Below are 22,182 nucleotides of genomic sequence, written 5' to 3' on the forward strand. Positions count from 1 at the left end.
CACATGAGAACTAAACTTAATGTCAGTATCAAACCTACTGTTGATTGCATTGCAGTTGAAAGTTGAATGGAACTTTATTTACACAAATGTTTTTTCACAACCCTTTCTGTAAACTTCAACATGTGCCACCCCACCTAATCACTGAGCATCACTATATCACTTTCTCCTTCGCATCCGACAGACTAATGCCACAAATGTAGTGAAATCTGGTATGGGGGTCTTGTAGGAGAGTAGGGTCTGCTTCCTATGGTTCCCCCACTTTTTGCTGTGATTCTCTGGTTTTTCGACTTTAGTGAGGCTGTGGACCTGCTAATCAGGCCCACAGCCCAGCTGTTCTCTCTCTAAATTGATACCATGTACTTTAGGTACATACCACATTGGTTACTGGGTCACTCTTGTGAGCCCCTGTATAGTGTACCATAGGTACCCAGGGCATAGACACATGTACACCTATAAGTCACTCCTATGGCAGGCCTTGACAATCCTGGAGGCAGAGTGCTTGGTTTTATGTTAGAGGGAGCCCTAGCATGAGCTGAGCCCCTCTGCAGCTTTCAGAACCATCTCCTTATAGCTGTTCTATGATATAGCCATACCATATACTCTTAAATGCATTATAATCCTCGCGGTTAATGCTAACTTTAGTTTTACTTTATCAAAACATGTTGTGTAAAGTGTCATACACTTTGGAATACTACCCCCCCCCCCCACCAGTCCTGGTTGTGGGGGTAGCATTCCACCATTCTAGAGGGAGAAGACATGTAGTTACTGGTTTACCCGGTTAAATTTAAACCTCACAAAATGGATGCTGCTGCCACAGACACGAGACTGCCCTCTGGCTGCTGGACGGAACTATGGCAGGGGAGGCCTGGGCAATAGGTTTTCTGCCCAGGGAGGTGCTGGCACCTCCCCAGACAGGCTCTTTGTGTATTGGGGCAGGGAGGGCTGCATTCAGTGAATGCTTTCCAGACACTGCCTGGGGCACACTAGGTGCTCCATGCATTCCCCAGTTCAAAACGGTTGCTGGGGCACTCAGCTCCAGGTCTGGGACGAAACTGGACAAAGGGGAAGGGTGTATCCACCCCCACCCCAGGTCTTCCCATAGGAGGGACCTTAAAGTTAGTCCAACCCCTAAACTTAGTATAAGTATAGGATCCAAGTCCCTAGGACTTTAGATTATCCTGGATGAAAACTCTGAAACATATATCCTGGACCTTCGACATTCCATTTCGACTGGAAGACGGAAGACATCTCCCTTATGGTCAAGGAGTGACCACCCTGTTCAAACTGGCACCAAAAGCATCTTTGCTGGTCTGCATTTTGGAGGCTGCCACCGGATCCCAAATAATCTGCGACACAAGACATTGACTTCCAGACATCTCTGACCCCGACCTTTGCTCACAGCAAAGCTGAGATCCGTGGCAGACACAAGAGACGTGGGACTGGAACTCTTGGACATCCTGCATTTTGCTACCTGCATCAACTTCATGAGGTATCCTGAAAATGTGCATCAAGGTGCTTGAAGCCCCAGACCTGAGCACCTTTTGCACCTAAGCACAGAGCTCCACACTCTACGAGTGGTCATGGGCTTGTTTTGTGCATTTGTGCTAGATGCGTCTTTGCGGTTCTTAGTCTGTTGGCTAGTGAGCCCCCAAGAAGACAGACCTTTAATCTAACTTGCTTTTCTGGTTGCTCCAGGCTTGATCCAACTTTTCTGTAAAGGAGAAGTTCCCCAGACCTTGCTGGTTTGCACCGAAGCCAATCTTGACATCCTGCGTGGGTTGCGTTAGCCAAGGCTTGTTGGGTCCAATCCGGATTCCAACGCCGCAGTCAACTATATCCTTTGTGTGACAGCTTGAATTCAGCTACTGGTTGTCGTCGACACCTCCTGGTCCTCATGGCTGAGGAGACAAACTTCACCTTGTCACCTGAAATCACCCGACATCTGGTGGCATCTTTCTATCGCCGCCCTGGTCACTGGATAGTGGCCCAGACTCTGTCTCCTCTGCTTTCAGGTTCTTCAGATCTTCGATCCACCCTTGGAACCACCCGGACACTTTTCCTCTGGTCACCTGCAGCACTTCTTTGGAGACCTCCATTGAAATCAACGACAAAACCCAACACCAAAAGAGACCTATGCATCCGGCTTCCGTGGGTGAGGTAACACGAGTACTCTGGTAGTCTCGAGGGTATTGGCCCTCCTAGTGTCTAAGTCTAAAAGGGTTCCATCGTAGTTCATTTAGAAGTGTCTTTAAATTGTAAAATCGCAACTTGTTAATTTCCCATAGAAAGTCAACGGTAACCAGCGGCTGTGTTTAGACACTGCATGCGTCTCCCCTGGGCCTCCTACATCCTAACCTTTGGTTGTTTAGAGTAGCCCCAGCGATTCCAAAGGCCCCAGGCCTGCTTTCTAATTCTCAAGTGGTTCTTATACCACTATTTTAGTATATGGTTTGTGAGGCCCCTAGGGCAAAACGTATACTGTGCAATGTATCGTATGCTAATTAAGTAACTTGTATTGTACTTTTACTTCTGACCTCATAAAGAGTGCAGAGGGGTGGTGTTTAGAATAAATACATATATATTTGATATACCTTGTGTGTTGTGCTTTCATTTGGTACTCAAAGGATTAGAATTGGTAAAACAACTGGCTTAATTCGCTCTCTGAAGTCTTAGCCTGAAGACTGCTCGCCATTGCTACCCCTAGGATAGCTTTCTATAAGGTTGACTTTACACTCATCATCAATAAGGGTTGATTAGACTGGTGCAAGGTGTCCACCAGAACTAATGGACATCATATGCCAGGCTAACTTCTCACAGGTCTGGCCCAATAACCCTTTGAATATGGGCGTCAATGCAATCAGGAAGAAAATGGTTGCCCATGGTGGCATGCTTCATCATCGGGTTCTTCTCCCCCGCTGCATGCCACAATGTGACATCTTGGCGGGTGAGGGTTATTTAAAGAAAACTCACTGTTTTCTTTGAACTAAAAAGGTCACAGGGAAGAAATCCAACTCTAACACAGTGGGACTCCTCTTTGTTGTTCATGGAAGGCCTGCAACCGTTTCTACCGCACATCTAGGAGAATCAACTGCACCACCACTGGCACTCCACTTTCTGGGGAGACCCATACATCAGAATGATTCTACTTGAATTAGGCATCTGTGTGCACCACCTTTTGTGCCTCAAAACCTTGCTGTGCAATTGTTGCACATCTTCCACCACAATTCACGAGCACTGCACTGTGTAACACTTTAAATATGGAGAACTCAGCCACTATGCTTAGATGGTTCTAAATATTTTACAGTGTATACTTAATTCTTTATTTGTTGTACCTGTACGTCAAACATATGGAAATCTATAAGGAATATAGTTTGCTTCTGTATGAACTGTTAACCTGTATTATTAGTCATTCCTACCTTCTCATTTTATTTATATCCATATATCATTTTGGTGATTAAAAACCTAGCGAACATATCTGACTTAGATTCCAACAAAATCATATCCACTCAATGGAACCAGTCATCCGCTTACAAATAAAGTGTATTTAATTACCTTTGTTTTGTCTGAAAATATAATGAAGTAAAACTGTATATCTGTCATGTGAACATAAGGGCCAATTACGATGGCAGCGAGACCGCCACCAACAGCCTGTCAGTGGTGGTCTCACCGCTATCTAAAGTAAGTTTCCAGCCCGCCATATTACAATACGGGCGGTTTGTTGGTGGTCGGAAAGACCGACCTCCATGCATCTGAAAGGCTCCTTGAGCCCGCCCGTGCGCCCAAGGGTGTTGTAGGGATTACAATGTCCCTTTTTGCCTGCCGTTTCATGGCAGTTAACTCACCATGAAAAGGCGGTTGGAAAGGGACTTTGGGTGCCCATAGTGGGCCCCCTGTGCCCCAAGCTGTGGGATGTAGGGGGCACCTATAGTTCCCCCTTACATATCTCTGCACCATGTGTGCCACGTAGTGCAGGAATATGTCAGGTGTCCCCATTTTGCATTGCGGTAGGTGTTGCAGCCAGCAGCACCCGCCACAATGCAAAAGATAGGCATTGCGACCGCCGTGGTGGCAGTCGCATTGTAATGTCACCCGATAGGCTGCCGACAGCCTATCGGGTGGTCCCATTTCCAATAGGGTGGCAGGGGGACTTAGGACTTAAGTCCGCTGCCCATCCTAATCAGCTCTTTAATATCAACTCGTGAATATTTTAAGACTAATATACAGAATGTAAAATAATGAATTATCACTCACACCCCATAAAGGTCGATCATATCTTATTAGTCACCATAATAACATGCTTTACAACAATATTCAAATGACACCGAAGGAGCCCATTTAATTTAGTGTTGTACGAATTGAGCGTTTAAAGAGGACGTCTTTTGGTGGGTGTTGCTCAGAGAATAATAGGGCCCTTTTGTGAGTGTTTTAGTGGAGGCCTGGTGCCACAGCCCAGCAAGACTGGAGACTCTCTTGAGACTTGGGCATCCAAGTGTTCGTAGTGTTTTCAATTTGTGCCCGCTGTTGTTGCACTCGCCAGTGGTTGTCCTGCGACCACAAGATCCAGCAGAGGAATTGGCTTTGCAGCTGCCTTTGGAGTACTGAAGTTGATTTTTATAGTTCCTAAACTTTTTTTGTACATGTGCTGTAGCTAAGGCACTGAAATTACTAGTCACTCAAATCTTCTCATAAACTACATGTAGGAAACCATTCCTAGATTTGCATAATTTCTTTGCAGTATCTATCTGCGTTTCGTATATTAAGAGAACATTGTCACAGTGCTATAACATCTATGGTTAAGACTGTGATTTATAAATGAAACAAGTAAGTGAAGTAAATAAATATAGCTCTTACAGATATGCAGGAATGTTACAAGCAAAGTGCTGTTTTGTTATGTGTAAGTAACTATTTGATTTGCGTAGCATATTCTGGCAGTTTTGGTATTCTCAGATAGTCATAGCCCCTTGCTTTTTGGAAGAACAATGTTTTTGTGTTCCTCCCTCTAGATATTTAAACATACAAGCATTATCTCGATTGCCAATGCTTGTTTGCATTGGCAATGATGGCGCATCATGACACACTCATGTTCTCTGTTGGGATCATCCAGAAATTCTAAACAACCATTGAGACGAGGTGGCAGCCATTTTGGCTTTTATTTTTGCTTTACTATTCCAGCTATTTGACATCCATGACAGAACAGTAATCAAACAATAAACATTAAGTAGTTGGATCAATTAAGAATTAAGTGATTGGCATTGTAGCACGTTTTAGCTGTCAAAACCTTGAAAATAAAGAAAACAGTAAAAAAAATAAAGAAACAAATAAAGAAAAAACAACGCCTAGTGGATGTGAGAGCAGCCTTCGGAAATGGACAAGCAGGCGGTGGGCTAGAAAGAGAGAGAGAGATGATCGCAGAGACCCTCATAACAAAAAAGTTTATAATAAACAAAATGAAAATGAAGACAACAATGCCAGTGTGTGTGGAGTACGTTTTAAATAGTGCACATCTGCTAAATGCCCTGGTCTGATACCTACAATGATGAGCATCCCTGCCAGCCAATACTTAAAGCCAGCTCAGCTACAGAAGCCAACTGCGGAAAGGGGCTGTCCAAAAGCCTCTTTCTGTATATATGCATATGTATTTGTATGTATGTGTGTATATGTGTGTGTTGTGTGGTCTGTGGTTTGTGATGTGTGGTGTGTGTTCTGTGTTTGACATGCACTCTCTCCATACAGCTAAAGCTATCAGCAAGCAGGACTTAAAAATGCCCCAAAGACTGATCATGTTTCATGATTAATGGCTCTCTGGAAAGCCTTGCAGCACAAAATATCCGATCTAGCCTTCTCAAAATGAAGTTTCGGTTCCATTCTTTTTTAGGTATGAAAGTACATTTCTCTTCCTTCCTAGAGGTATCTAGGCCATACCCTCTGTCGGGGATAATTAATGGGCCATGTTCAATGGCTGCTAAGCCTAACTGCTGTAAAAACAGTAAAGGAAAGCACAGGTGGTTTCCACCGCCGACTTAATTAAACAAACGTGTATGTAGGTAGTCACCTACAGCCACCCACAACTAGCAATTAATTGAAATTTCATTGGATTAAAACCTTTTACAAGTGTGGTGCCTGAAAACTGGTGGCAGATAAGAAGTCTGGACAAATATCTCATGTTGTCACTCATATAACATCATAACACTTCTAAACAACTTCCTTATTCACCTCTCAACACGATGGTTCAATTTAATTCATGATAATGGTTTGTGTCAACAAATGACTAAAACATAGAACACTCATGTACAAGTTGAAGACTTTTGGATCGAGATATGGAAGAAAGACAAATGAGTGTTACTGTAACATGTGTGGGGATATTTTTGGACGAGATTCACCTTTTGAAAATGTTATTGATTCCTCAAGTTGCATTTATTTATTTGATTTCTTATAATTTTGCATAGCATGTACAGGTCACAAAGGTCATCAGAGCGCTTTATATAGAGAAAGGGAAAATAAAATTACAAATGTGGAAATAAGGGCAAGATGCAATGAACACCGGTAAAGAACATATTTAAGGCAGTGTACCATACACTATCAGACAAGAGGAGGTGGGAAGAGAATATAAATTATAGGTAGACACTTGCTGTTAGAACTGAGGCACTAAAGAGACTTCAGTCCAAACACTCAAACTATCCCCTCAAACCAAAAAATAGCCATTCGCTTTTGGTGGGCTATCACCTCGTAAAACAGCAGATGTTTCCAATATATGGGGTATGACACGGGAAATGAAATTTGAAGCAGTTGGAGGGGTATTGTCAAACTGTATCAGTTTGTATTACTAAATACCTGTGTTCTTGTGGCTAATATATTCTAAAATGAAATAGAAAAGTTTACATATTTTTTAAACTGCAATTTGAAGTAATAAATGCGTATTTCAGAAATAGAAATAACAAAACTTAAGTGATGTATGAACTCTGCAGAAGGTTAGTATTTTTGAGGTAACCCGTATTTAGCCTTGTTGAGGCTTGCCCATTTGAGGTTGGTCGCTATGGGGCTGATACATCCAATATACACCCACATGTTAATGTCCAGTTTCAACATGGCGGATTAGCTATGTATTGCGCGTGTGCTACAAGTATCTGTCTCAAAAGGTTTCTGTCATTTCTATCTCCAGACGGCACACTAACTAGCAACACTCTAAGTTCTGTTTGTGGATCCACTGGGCAACTTCTTAGCAATCCACATTTTCAAAATGTTTCAAAACATTTATTCACAAAAAACAAAAAAATTCTAAACATATCTAAGCAACTGCAATCATGACAAAACTTGGCGTGGAAAGTATTTTGTTGCTTCAGTAATGATCTGCCAAAAAAAGCATTTCAGCAGTCAAAATCAGAAACCATTGACATTATTTAGACTACTGTAATTGTTTAAAAAAACACATTAAGGGATTTTTCGATTGGCTCTGAGCTGGAAACTCCTGCTTGTAGCCATAATATACTGCAAGAATGAAACATGCTGAAATAAGATGGTTTTTCATGTATCCATTGTTGATGAGTGTATAAACAATCATGGTTCCTGTATAGGAATGTCCTTTAATTAGAATGGGTTGTTGGCCACTACCTCTGTTCACAGTGTGAACTTATCTCTTCAGAAGGGGGTCAAACAGGGTTGTAGTTTTCCCTATTTTCTTTATTTTTTAAGGCTGATTTTCAACAAGACTTCAGGAGGTTGTCGATAGTTCCTTCCTAGAGTAGGCTGCATTTGAATTCGCTTTTAGCTGGTTGCCAACATTCTCCAAAGTCACGTCATTTAAACACCATTTGTTTTTAAAATAAAGGGACTCGATTATAAATAGAAACCAAAATAGAGTTTGCTGCCTTTGGAAATGTAAGAAAAAGAACACATTGAGCCCTGGAGACTCTTTGTTGGAGAACTTCACCGTACTTGAATATTTAGCTATGCTGTTCAGAATTTGCAGTTGCTGGACTAATATTGTGATACCCTATCTCTGGTGCGAACACTGTGCCTGATTTAGAGTTTGATGGATGGTGTATGACACTACCTCTACCATCCCCAGGTACCCCTGCTCACCAAATTTGGAGTTGTCACAACTCTTTCCATTGACAGGAACTGCTGTCATGGTGAATCATGCCAATGTTGGAAAAGTTTCACCATGCTACTGTCAGCCTTGACAGGCAGTTGTCAAACTTTTCAAAAGTTTTTTTATTTTCAAAAACAAACTTACAAAGCAGAAGTTGGTTTAAAAAAAAAAAGAAAAAATTAATGGCCCTCACACCTTTATTCTCTCATAGCATGGGTAATTGTTTTCCTGTACCGAACCACCAGCTTTTTAACTGGCAATGATGGAGAGAGAAAAAAGACTTTACACTACTCTTTTGGGCTGTCACTGAAAGTATCCCATAGAGGGAACCAAATGGGGGTTACTCAAATTATTACTTAAGGTCCACCCAATTCTACATGGGGAGAAAGGACCAAGGGTTTGGTGGATAGAGTACCCTGTCTGCCAAAGTAAAATAAGGCCCTCTGATTCTTAAACGTTTCTAGCTGTTTTCTTGACAAAGGGCCCCATTGCAAGTTTCCTGGCAATTCCAGTTAGGGTTCAGGTGATAATTTGCACCTAAATCGTGGTTTTGTGTGTTTCAGATTAACTGCAGTCCCAAGCCTGGTGGAATATTCTATGGAAAAGATGTTGAATAGTCAAAAAGCAAGTTTCAGTCAGTGTTTGTAAACTCTAATTTTACCTTTTATGCTTCATTCTGAGGGGCAGAACATAGAAATGAGTGGTAATACCAACTCAGGGAAGTACAGAACCTTGCAATATCGCCTAGGTTGCTGGGTGGTATTCCTGTATCAAAATGCATAGGAACTTGTAATGCCGCTCCGTGTGTTTGCATGTACTTTCCTTCTTTATAGAAGATCCATGTCCTTCTATTACTAAGCATTTATGATGGAATAACATGGAGAAAAACATGGTATTGAATAGTGTGAATAGGTAGGATGAAAGCTGCTAATTGAACAAATATTTTGGATACATATAATCCTACCTGCAGCTCTCTTCTTAGACAGGAGTCTCACATTTTTGGTAAAGCTGCAACATCTCATTTGTAATTTCTTAAAATAATATCTTTCTCCCATCTTCCTATAAGTCGATACATAAACCGAATGATTTGAAGATTATAATTCCCTCAAATATAGATTGTGAATTTAGGGTGATGTAAGCAAAATGGTTTTGTGGCTGTGAAACTGGGACTTTGCAAAATCAGAGCGTTTGCCACCACATGACACAATGTGCATCCCTGCATCAACACTCTGTTTAGTGGGATTCACAAACCAATCCTGCCTCATTCAAATTATCCTACCCAGTGGTCATATTGTGCAGCAAAGTAAAACATCCTTCACAGAGCAAAATAAAGTATGTGATGCAAAGCAATGAGTGACCTGACGTGCAATACCAAACACACTAAGCTTAAAAACAGCCCAATCATTGGGCCTACCCTTCTGGACTGAGTGGGCCTAAACCCTTAGGAAAACCATTATTGAAGAACTACTGGTAGCAGGCAAACCAGTTACTGCCACTCACAGAAACCTATCCTCATTTTAGAATCCATAAAAGTACATGATTCTACAAAGTAGTGTTTTATGTGCAATCTGGTGCCTTCAAAGTGCTCACAAAAGTGTAAGTGATGCGTTTACCCTGTAACCAGGAAACCAGGTACTCAGTCTGTGATGGTAGATCCGTCTCTCAAAGTTCCTCCACTCTCTGGAGGAGCAGTGAATGCCTAGCTCAAAGAAGGTAGCGTTGGGCTGAGCCTAAGTACTATACAACCAATTCATCCTGCAATTGCATTAAACATGCGAGGTTTTGCAAATATGCAACACTGTACTAATTTACCAAATACTGTAAAGATATTTAAAGTATACATTGAGGCAAGTGGTAGAAAGCGCACATCTTGCAATACATAATAAAATGATAATGCATTGCTTAAAATGCTAAACGCAGAGCCCCTGCTTTTCAGACATTTACCATATACTGAATGATTGTGAACAGAACACAAAAGTGCTCCTGAAAGTGAAAATACATAAAACAATTCCCAATCTGATGGGATGGTTCAAGAATTTGTAGTCAGGATAATCTCTCACAATTGCGACCTGATCACACATACAACACTGTGAAATGGATGGTAGCAATACTTTAACCAAAACTAAGTTTCTTTGTTTGGGTTATGAAACCTTTATTATTTAGAAGCCTAATGATTGCAAACATCAAAAACAACTAAAGTACCACCTCTGGCAACCAAACTTACAGCCTATCAGTAACCTGTAGCGTAAAGGAACAGTTTCTTGGAGTTTAGGAAAATGAGTTTCTGTAGTTGAGAATGTCAGCCTATGACTCAGTTTAAGGTTAGGCGATATCATCCCTGAGAATGGGATTCAATAACATTTGGTGGGGAAAGGAGTCGACTCCCCTGGTAGAGCCACCCCTCAGTTTACAGGCAATTGTAGATGTCGTTTCTATGGGGAACATCCTTTACAACGCAACCGCTACAACGCGGTTGGGTTACGACGCAGCTTTAACAACGAAAGTCGTTACAACGACTTTCGCTGGAGGGCGCTCTAGGATAGGGGATAGTTTAATTTATCTATCCAACACCTTCCCTGCTATCCACGGAGACTGGTGTTGGAATAGTAAATTTAACTATTCACTATCAGTGCCCCCCAACGCAAGTCGTTGTAACGACTTGCGTTGGTTAAACTGCGTCGTAAAGGGACGCGTTGTAACGGTACGCGTCGTACCGTCATACATCCCGTTTCTATAGGTAGTGTTCCTCTGATATTTCATGAGCGCATGCAGGTATGCTGTGTCCATATCTATGCACTCCTTGTGCTAAGGGAGGGCTTCCGTGCAGACAACGTCTGCATCACGGCAGGCTAGCAGACCTCCAGCAGTCCATTCAGAGGGGTTCCTCACTAGGAGAAGTGAGAAGGACTCGGCTCCATGTTCTGGATGTGCAACAGAGCAGAGTCCCCATAGGGCTGGGTCCAAGTAGTATTCTGCCTTGAAATGAAGTCTCGCTTCAAATTACATGTACACATTCTGGTAGCAGGACAACAACCCAATGTCAAACAGAGTTTCTGTATAATATACAATTGTAAAATCCCGTAAACAAGACTGGAGCAGAGCTTCACCCTCAGAAGAACTTCTGAGCAGGCCACCCATTGCCATCCTTCCTGAAAGTGTTGTGGTGGCCACTGCCTGTGGGCCAAGTACACTCTTCAGGTCGGTCAACCCCCTACTTTTTGGTACTTAACTTCTTCTCACCCTACCGCTATTTTTTTGGGGCTTCGCATTCAGTGGCACTTAACACTACCTATTGATGACATTTTCTTGCATATTCATTAGGAAATAAAATGGAAAAGAATAATTTACTATATCACTGGAATTCACTCATTATCACCCTATGTAAGTATTTAAGTTTATATTTTAACAATAAGTCATGAGCTATAATGCCCAAACTCGTTACTCTACATTTATTAGTGGGCCAAGTATACATTTTGGGCCAGATGTAGGTGTCCAAATACCGGTCGGAACGGCCGAAAATACCGATTTTCGGCCGTTTCCGACCGGTATTTGGACATTGGTATGTAGGGCTTTGAAAAACATACAGATTCGGTAATTTTACCGAATCGGTAATTTTACCAACTCGGTAAAATTACCGATTCTGTGAAATTACAGAATCGGTAAATTTTACCGATTCAGTAAAATTACCGAATCTGTATTTTCCTATGTAGGTAGCACTTTTTACATTGTAACATGGCCTTTAGGATTCGTTATTTACCATGCAATACAATTACATGGTAAATTACGAATTCTTGCTTACATGCACATCTGTGCATGTACACCTGTGCCACATGGTGCACAAGCCAGTTACAGGGGTGCAACAGGGTGTCAAAGTGACACCCTGTCCCCCTTTCCAATTCGGTGTTTTTACCGATTCGGTAAATACCGAATCGGTATTTGCTATTAAATCCTATGGGCTTCAAGACCCATAGGATTCAATAGCAAATACTGATTCGGTATTTACCGAATCTGTAAATACCGAATCTTACCGAATCGGTAAAAATTACCAATTTTTTATCTACATCTGAGTTACCGATTCATAAATACCGAATCGGTAAAATTCGGTATTTATGAATCGTTCATTTAGATTTACCTACATCTAGCCCCTTACCTCTGTAATCTGTACCATTGAGAGAATTTATGCTGAGCCGCAGTGAGTGAACAAGCACTGTTGATATTTTATCCAATTAATTGTGAGGTTTTATGGAAAATGTATCTGTTTATATTTTATTATATGCTTGTATGAGTTTTTTTTTTTAAGCAGAATAACGCTTTATTGAGCAAACGAGTAAACAAGCTATACTGATAAAAAATGTATTTAACTTAATATATATATATTTTTTTAAATTCTTTTTGATTCCTTAGAAATACGTTTTATATTTGGAACTTCTATCTGAACAATTAACACATTGTTGGATGTAAAATAATTTATTGTGATAAAGTGGTACAGTAATATATTTTAAAATGTTTTAGGTTGATGCATTGAGGTTGCGACTAGAAGAAAAGGAATCATTTCTTAGTAAGAAAACAAAACAGCTTCAGGACCTCACAGAAGAAAAGGGTACCTTGGCCGGAGAAATTCGGGATATGAAAGACATGTTGGAAGTAAAGGAGAGGAAAATAATTATTCTCCAGAAAAAGGTAAGACATGAACTGAGGAGTAAGTGATTAAGCATGTCTCCTTTCATGTACCATCAAAGAGCAGCATCTTGTGGTAATTAGTTCCTTAGCTTGTTGGTTGCATTTTAAAATGAACAATGAGAAGGCAAATGAAGTTACCATGAAAACAGGTTCTGGTGAAGAATGAAAATGAGTTCCAATTTTTGTATTCATTTCTGGAAACACTGCATGGGGGGAGGGGTTGCTTATGGAAGAAATACTCTTTTGTGAAATACATTTTTGAGTATAACCGAGTTTTGTGGTTTTATAACTCTTCTTCAAGTTCATGTTCTTTTAATATAATAATAGATGCATGGACCGGTTCCTGGAGACTAATCAGTGTCACATTTCTCAAAGACTGCCGACAAAAAGGAGTAGCAGAAGCTAGGTAGAGAAAGCTATTGCCTATCAATTCAAGGACTCTAGTACTCTCTCAATAGAGAGCAAAAACAAAGGGTGATGGATTCCTGATGGCAGCACTCGAGAGAACAGACAAGAAAGCAGAATTTGAACCGTTGAGAGTCCACAAAGAGTTTCAACCCAAGAGAGCTGCATGAATAAGTCTGCGGGAGGACAGTGTTGAAAGCTTATAAGAGAAGGACAATGAATGCAGGTTCCACCATCCCTGCCGTAGATATATTTAAATGGATCCATGTAATTGTAGGCATTGTGGTAGCAGTAGAAGTAGTAGCAGGAGAGTAGTTGGAATAGGTTCTGTAGGTCTGGGACCCTTGTCAATCAAGAACTAATAGTTTAAACTAGTTAAGAAAAATATTAAAATTCCTTTTGTTCTACTCAAACTAGCAAGAGCCTGAGCATACAATATTTGCAAAGAAACGTTTTCCACAACTTTTTATCACTTATGTGACAAACAGGTGTGATGGCTTCAGTTTTGGACTTCCTGGAGATGCCTGCCATTGTGAATTAAAGCAGGCTGCTGGCAAGCATAAATGAGAAAGGATGCTTTACATTTTGGCCTCCAGTCCACTTCCTTCGTTCATGGAATCATCAGAGACGATGTTATATAGCGTGTACTCTCCTGGTTGTCCACAACTGCCAGGCCTCCAGAAAGTTGATCTTTTAAAAGGAAGCTCCTGAGAGACCCCATGAGTCTAGGTTTGTGTGTGAGATGGGGAGAGGGGAACAGTGGATCAGCACCTGTTTCAAGATTGAAGTTGACACCTGTGTGGGATCAAGAGTGGGTGGTTCATAACATGTGGGAACCGGTGGAAGGGCTTTAGCAGGTGCCTGATAATGTGCCAGTACGGGAACCCATGTTAGAGAAGGATCAAACAAACAGCATAATTTAGGAGGGGGTTAATCTGCATGGACAGATGTGGTCATATTAGAACACATAAGAATAGGTACATCAGTGTTAAGGGTATCAAACCTATGGCCAGGCTCAGAAAAACATTTTGGGAGAAGGCCTGATGCTGGTTAGTGAACTTGAAATTTAACAACAGGCCCAGAACCTTAGTAAATTTAGTACAGAACAGACAGTTTTAATTTGAGTTTTTTGGGGTTGAACATGAGTATTTATCTCATTGTGACAGAATTTGAGGTATGGAAGGAAAGGTAGAATATGTGTGTTCATTTTTCTTTTACAAATGTTTCCCTAAGCTTAGGGCCAGACTCATTGCTCCAAGATGAACCTTTCTCTCCCATCAGTTCAATATATGTATTTAGTATTTGTAGAGTGCATTATACCCAAAGGTGTCAACAGGCTAGCAATAAGGGAAGACGCTTAATGTGAGAGAACAAAAAAGCCATCCCACCCATCATAGAATGGAGAAAATCCAGGTTTTAAGGTTCTTATGTAAAACAAATTGGGAATTGATACTAGCAATGCAGGATGGTAACGTATTCCACAGCTTGGCTGCAGCTACCAAAAAGATCCTCCCTCTCACCTGGCTTTCCAAAATCTTGGTGTAATTGCCTTCCTAAGGGAGGACGACCTCAACAGTCTGTTGGGAGAATTCACGATGAGTCCAAGAGGAGTATTTGTGATGAGCCCAAAATGCCTGGGACATTCGACCATCTTATGCCAGGGGCAGGACACAACACCTAGGAATTGGTTGTGTACATTCTCTGACTCATTTATATGAAGTGGGTGCGCAATGACCCATATACGAGGTTCAAAGTACTGTAATTAATAGCCTCTTTGTCTTGTTATGCTTCGATTAAGCAGTTGCATTGGTTGCTAAATGCAGCTGGCATTTTTTATTCACTAATAGAAGGTTCACTGTATTAACAAATTACAAATTGCAAAATGTATGATTTGAGACTGAACTGGAAAAAGCAAACCCATGCGCAAATACAGTTGATAACTAAGGAGCAACACAAATGATGGTTGATGGGGGAAGATATGATCTCAACATAACAGGGATAGGTTAGGGAAGAATTATATGGGTGCTTTGTTACATGGAATTTCACAGACTACCAAGCATTTTGATGTTAGTAACCCACTCTGAAACCCCATAGGTTACAAGATATGCAATGTGACCATCTTAGGCCCACTGAGAAGGGGTTGCACATTGTTTTGCAAACTCTATCTTTGTACATATATATGACTTTATGACTGTATGCAAATTGTTATCTTATGGGAACGCTTATGTTCAATATGGTAGGCCTGAGTTGTTTATGGCGACACGCCAGTGGCAATGGCTGTAGGCCTGCTTGATTAATTGAGAAATGCTAATTCAGATGCCATGGGTCTCATCTGTTTATTATGAAATGTTACAACAAAGGCAATAAGAATAATGTATTTATTGTGAAAAGCTTATGTTAAAGTAAATAGATCTGTAAGAGTGAATTGTTATTATACTGTGCAAAAACCTGGATACAGGGATTGTATTGCGTGGAATCACACAAATTACCTTATTAGGCAAGAATGTTGGTGTTGGTTACCCTCTCTCACATGCCCCTGAGGTACAAGAGTTACATATTGTGAATCCATGTTAGGCCCACTCCGGAGGGGCATATATTATTTTGCAAGCACTAATTGTGTACAAAAGTGTAATTTTATGATTGTAGGCAAAGTGAAGCCTATGTTCAATAGAGTAGGCCTGGGTACATTATGGCGATTAGCCAATAATAAAAGCTGTAGGCCTGATTGGTTCACTAGGAAAGAATAAGTCAGAATCCATGGGTCTGATCTGTTCGTAATAAAAAGTTACACAAAGGCAATAGATTTTACTTATTTATAGGGAAACACACATGTAAAGTCCAATAAGCTTGTACGGGTGGACTATTATTACACTCTGGTGGAACCTTTTTACAAGTATTTTGTTACATGAAATCCCACATTTTACTATAATAGGTAAAGATTTCGGTGTTGGTTACTCTCTGACAGACCTTTGGGATACAGGATTTGCACTGTGAAAATCCCTGTTTGGCCAACTGAGGACGCCATCTGTATTGTTTTGACAACTGCAATTGTATACATTTGCAATTTTAAGACAGTATGCCAATTGTTGCCTTTTGAGAAGGCGTATGTTCAATACAATTGGGCTAAATTGATTATGGTGGCAAGACAATGATAATAGCTATCGCCCTTATTGGTTCATTCAAAAACATTAGGGCAGATGGCATATGTCTGATCACTCTATGATCAAAAGTTATTTATAGTAAAAAACACTTATTAAAGCCAATAGGATTTTAAGGGTTTATTGTCATTACTCTGTGTTAAAACCTGAAAATGGTTATTTTGTTACAAAGAATCTCACAGATTGCCTCGTGGCAATGCTTATGCTCAATTCAGATTGTCAGAATGGGTTATGGTGAGAAGCCATTGAAGATTGCCAACTCCATATTGGTTAATTAGAAAAAGTTATGTCAGATGCTTTATGTCTGCTCTGTTAATTACAAAAAAACTATGAAAATGACAAAGAGAGTAGGGCTAATTTAGTTATAGTGAAAACATATAATAATATAATAAAAACAATAGATATTTACGGGCTGATTTTTATTACTGGGTTTAAGAGCACTTACACCGAAATTTTGTTACATCTAATTTGTTAGATTTCTGTAGTAGGCAGGGGTCATGGTGTTTGCTAACCCCCTTGATAAGTTCAGTGGGGGGTAGATGATTTACATTTGAGAATCCTTCTTTGACCTTTTAGGAAGGATTGCATATTGTTTTGGTAACTGTAATTTTCTACATGTTTGTAACTTTATGTGTAGCATTTAGCCCTTCTTGGAAATGTGGTCATACAGTGAAAGATTAGAAGGCCAAAGCGGGTTTAGGAGGTACCTATGCTGAACATTATTAATTGTCGCAAAGTACAAATCACAGCCAGACTGGTCATTCAGTTCGGAGTAACAATCCACTGACACCTTATGGCAGTGTATTCGAACCCTTTTATCGCGACATACCCTGAACACCTACTGTTTTAGGTCTCATTTGGAGTAATTGGTGATATCCTCCTTGTGGACCAGACACCGCTAGGTGAGTTTTATTAGAGCATGCGATGGTCTGTCATCACATGCAGAGTGCCGTGAGAGCAAGGGAAGCCACACGTCTCGCACACTCGAGACGAACATGTGGACCATCACCAGGTGGGATGCTAACAGCAGTGCAATAATAAATATACAGAGGGACTTTGGGTCAGCCCTCTTCCAACCATTGGGCTATATCCGTGTCATTAACATTCTGTTTCCACAGTTGTATGATAGAGGCATGCATGGTTAAACAATGCATGCCTCTACCATAAAGCACAAACCACAAATGCGTCGTAACCACGCATTCCTTTACAATGCATGGCTTTACCATGCAATGAATGGTAAAGGGGTATGTGTGGCTAAGGTCGCCACTACCCGATGCCCCCCACTCCCTCGACTGCCCCCTCCCCCATGCTGTCCCTAAAACTCTATCCCTTTACAAACACTACAACGACCCCCCCACCCACGCTGTCCCTAAAACTGCCCCATCTACCTTTTTCCCTACTGCCCTAAGGTCTAAAACCCTGCTCCTTTACTTACACTACAATGATCCCCCTACCCCAGCGATGTTCCTTAAACTACACCAACCCCTTCCGCTGCCCTGATACCTACCCTGACCCCCTCAGGCCTAAAAAACTATCCTGACTACCCATTCCCTTCTCCCTGCTCTGAGGCCTAATACCTTACCCCTTTACATAGACTACCCCGACTCCCCACACCCCTGCGCTGTCCCTAAAACAACTCCAACCCCTTCCACTGCCCTGAAACCTACCCCAACCCCCAGCCCTTAAAATTACCCTGGCTATCCATTCCATTGCCCCTACGGCCTAAAACTCTGCCCCTTCACATAAACTGCCTGACCCACCCCTACTGTCCCTAAAACTACCCCGAACCCCCCAAGACCCCAGCCTTTGAAAACTGGCTCCCCAGCCCCACTTACCTCACTGTGTCTCTTCCTGGCATCTTCCTGCTTCCACCTTCACCAAAGCAACAGCAGCCAGCAGCTAGACTCCGCACTGCCTTAACCACGCATGTGCGTGGTTAAGGCATATGCGGGTTATGGTAAGCGTAGTTGAGCTTGTGTAGTCGGAACACGCATGGTTAACACCGCTGTGTTCTGCTTGTTTCCCGTTTCCTCGCATGACAACATAAAGTAAGGGGTAAAGGGTCAGCTATGTCATAGAGAGGATGAATGCAGGAGATGAATGCAGGAAAGAGTTAATAGATGGATGAATGGATAAATGAGTGCACGGATGAGTGACACATATGACGAGGTATTGAGTAGCTGAACTCACCAGCAATTGAAGAGGGACTTTCAATATAAGCCACACCTATCAGCATGCCTAATGCTTGTATGTGCTGCTAATGTTAGTCTCTCAGACCAGAATAGATTGCACTCAAATTACTTTCTTTAAAGCAAAATTGCAAATAAAAGACCAATCTGAACATGAGAAAATATGTGCATGCAATGTAAACCAACAAAGGATTTATTATTTATCTTGAATTTATGAAGATAAAGAGGGGAAGGATGCCACAGCATAATTACCTAAGCATCTGACTTGGCCCAAACACATCCTGGACTGATCAGATTGCTCGTTACAGAGGGTAAAATCATTGTGTCCTAAAAGTCTGCAGTCGGTATTGTGGCGACTGCTCCGAGTCTTTTATTTCTTTGCCAATTGTACTACGATCCTTATTACTAAAAAAGTCCTTGAATGCTTAAAGATCATTAATGTGTGTAAAGACTATAAATCAATGCATTTTTAGGCACACTGCCTTTCTTTTTCCATTTTAATGAGGCACATTCTCCTCCTAGATGTACATTATTTCTATTTGGGTGTTCGAATTCATTATCATATGCACAAGCATTCCTCCCCCCACACACTCCTGCACTCTTGGATTTCTTTTCTCAAGCCTTTTTTTTCTCGCCATTATTTGTTACTTTTTTATCACAAAGATTTACTGCCAATACTGAAAATGACATTCCAATTTCATTGCATGCTCAGATGTATGGTTTTCTTTTCTGTCTGGAGCAGGTGCACGCTATCAAGGTTGTCTTTTGTAAATCAGAGTGATTTAAGTTATTCGTGGGCTTGCAAGGTGGCTCTCTTCCAATCAGTCCGCAGGAAAGAATACACAACGCGTCACTTTAATTACAAATGCATAAATTCCCTGGTACACAACAAAGGAACAAAATGTGAGCAGGAGGACGGAAATTGCACGGCATATTTCATTCTGTACGGAATGGAAAGTTTGCCCAAGGTTGTCTCCTTGCATTATTTCCCAGCGACTCATTAGTTCCCCTTATTATCCAAAGCCCCATCTCAGAGCAAGGACTGGAGGCTTCCAGGGAAGCTGTGGGTCCGAGCACAGGAGAAGATGATGCACACTTGCATCTCGGTATGATAATACAGGTCCAGTAAAAAGCATTAGCGTCTGCAGCATCTTAATGTCGTCTGAGGACTTGCACAGCTTCAGACATTTTCTTCTGCCAGAAATATGAAGAAAAAATATACTTTACAAAAATGTAAGCGCCGATGATTTGTTGTGCAGATTCATAAATCATTTTATTTTGACAACACGATTTTGCATTTTCTGAAGGATGTACCTTGCTTGAGCCTCTTGCCATCCATATGAATTATCATCAGGAACATAAAATGCATTCACATGGAAGCTAACAGTTGCGCCTGGAGTTATATTACGTGAATGCCCAGGGAGCATTCTCCTCGGTTGCTTTCGTATTACAGATGGGCTGTAAATAAAAACGATGGGACAGATTTACAATAACTGGCGCATCCCTGCCTATCAGCAGGGATGCGCCAGTTATTGTGTGCCGCAGCTCCGCCACCCTGGATGCGCCGCATTTACAATGCGGCGCACCATGGGGCAAAAACGGCACAGATGCGTCACGCATCTGTGCCGTAAAAGCGGAGCATTGCTGGAGTTGTGTCGCAAGCGAGACGCAGCTCCCGCAATGCTCTGGGGGGTCCTATCTCCACAATGCTGCGTCAATCCTAACGCCTGCTTCAAGCAGATGCAGGGTTTTGACGCAGCATGGGCCCAAAAGTGACTGAGTGAAATCTTGTAGATTTCATTCAGCCACTTTTGTGAGGCGTTCCTGCGCCGGAAGGCCCTCCCCTGCAATGGAACGCCTCCTTCTGGCGCAGGGCTTTACAATGTGGAGGTCTTCGATGTGGCCGTGTAGGATGATTTATTTAATGAAGTTTGATCAGAGAAAGATACTTGCTGAATGACTTACAACCTTACAAGGCACCAGTAACCCAAAGGGAACGCCTCAGCAAGCTTGGCCAAAGAGAGTCCTTAATTGAATCAAGACATGAGGGAGTTTAAGACAAAAAAAGAAGTGAATGAAAGAGGCATGGTAAAAAAGCAGCTGCAATAAAAATAATCAGAGTAAAAAAGCATGGTGAAAAAAATAAAACAAAAAAGTCAAAAAGCTCTGTTCATACTCTCCCTGATAGTTATTTGCGCTGGGCCAAAATAACACATTTGGTGAAGCAGAGAGAGATAAATAGGACAGACACATAGTTGAAGACAAAAAGAAAATGAGGAGCAAAACAGAAACAAGACAAAATAAAGCAAACAAGGACACCGTAAAGGGAAAAACAAATGAGTCATTTTTGCCCCCATTATGACATTCACTTCTACCATTCTACATCTACTTATGGTGCGTGAGTGTAGGGTGATTTAGTCAAGATGGCTTCCACACTAATATCCTGCTGCTATATGTGTGAGATCCAATGAGTCAAAGAGTTTACGCCTCTATCTTTATCGAAAATGGAAATGAGTCTGATGGACCATCAGTGATTTTTAATATAAAAGCCCTCGGCACATGGTTAAAACCATGTTACAGTCCCAGACCACAGAGTAATAAACAGATGACATGTTTCATCGTCAGTAAAAAAAGTTCGGTAAATTCATCAGGGCTAGAGGACCAAACTGTCACCTAACTATACGCCACACCTAAAAAGAAGGGCAGGGGAAACAAAAAGACAAGGAGGGTGGTCATTCTAGACACATGCTATGGTGACAAGACCGAATGTATGACGTTACAACACTTACATTTACAATGCATGCCTTTACAACGTAGTTTTTACATCGTAACATCCTTTACAACGCAATCTATAACATCCCATTACACTACATCGCATTGTTAGAAACTACCTTTACAACGCATTCCAATACATCACATTATACCTTTACAACGCATACCATTACAACGCATAACATTACATTACATATCAGGTAAGTGTTGGATAGTATAGGGGTAAAAATCACTATTCTAATTCCAGGGGGTGCAACAGTAGGGTAAGTGTTGGATAGTGTAGGGGTAAAAATTACTATTCTAACTCCAGGGGGTTCAACAGTTGGGTAGGTTTTGGATAGTGTATGGTTGCGTTGTAATGGTATGCGTTGTAATGGTATGCGTTGTAATGCCTGCGTTGTAGTGACATGTGATGTAGTGTCATGTGATGTAGTGTCATGCATTGTAATACCTGCGTTGTAGTGAAATGCGTTGTAAAGGATATTGCAATGTAATGACTGCGTTGTAAGTGTAGTGCGATGTAATGGTTGGGTTGTAAAGGATGTTTCCCGAAAAGACGATCAGTGGGGGAAGGAACACCACATTCTTATATTTACCATATCACCACCAGGTGAAGGCCTACCAATGGTTCACTAGCTGGATCTATACAACAATGTTGAAGCACCAAAATAAACAAGGTAACTTATTAAGGCATAATATTGAACCCGCACATTTGTAGAGACTCATGATATTTGTAAAGTCAGAATTCCAAAGCAAGAGTCCTATGTAGCATAGTTTCGTGAAGTAACATAGTTTACACGCACGGAACAGAGCAACCATCAACCCACCAATAAATCCCATTAGGACCAATCAATAGAGTAGTTTGAGGTGAAGTGCTAAACCATAAAAA

General features: G+C 41.3%; 1 protein-coding gene across 1 annotated transcript in view; it reads left to right on the forward strand.

The window, feature by feature from the left end:
* The window catches only part of ERC2 (ELKS/RAB6-interacting/CAST family member 2), a 2,322,684-nt gene that overhangs the window by 845,178 nt on the left and 1,455,324 nt on the right, over positions 1-22,182 (forward strand). Inside the window, exon 7 of the mRNA XM_078661584.1 lies at positions 12,602-12,769. Within this exon, the coding sequence (XP_078517710.1) occupies positions 12,602-12,769 (168 nt within the window). The remainder of the gene's footprint in view (positions 1-12,601; positions 12,770-22,182) is intronic.

Source organism: Lissotriton helveticus, chromosome 9, assembly GCF_964261635.1.
Source record: "Lissotriton helveticus chromosome 9, aLisHel1.1, whole genome shotgun sequence".
Classification (NCBI taxonomy): Eukaryota; Metazoa; Chordata; class Amphibia; order Caudata; family Salamandridae; genus Lissotriton; species Lissotriton helveticus.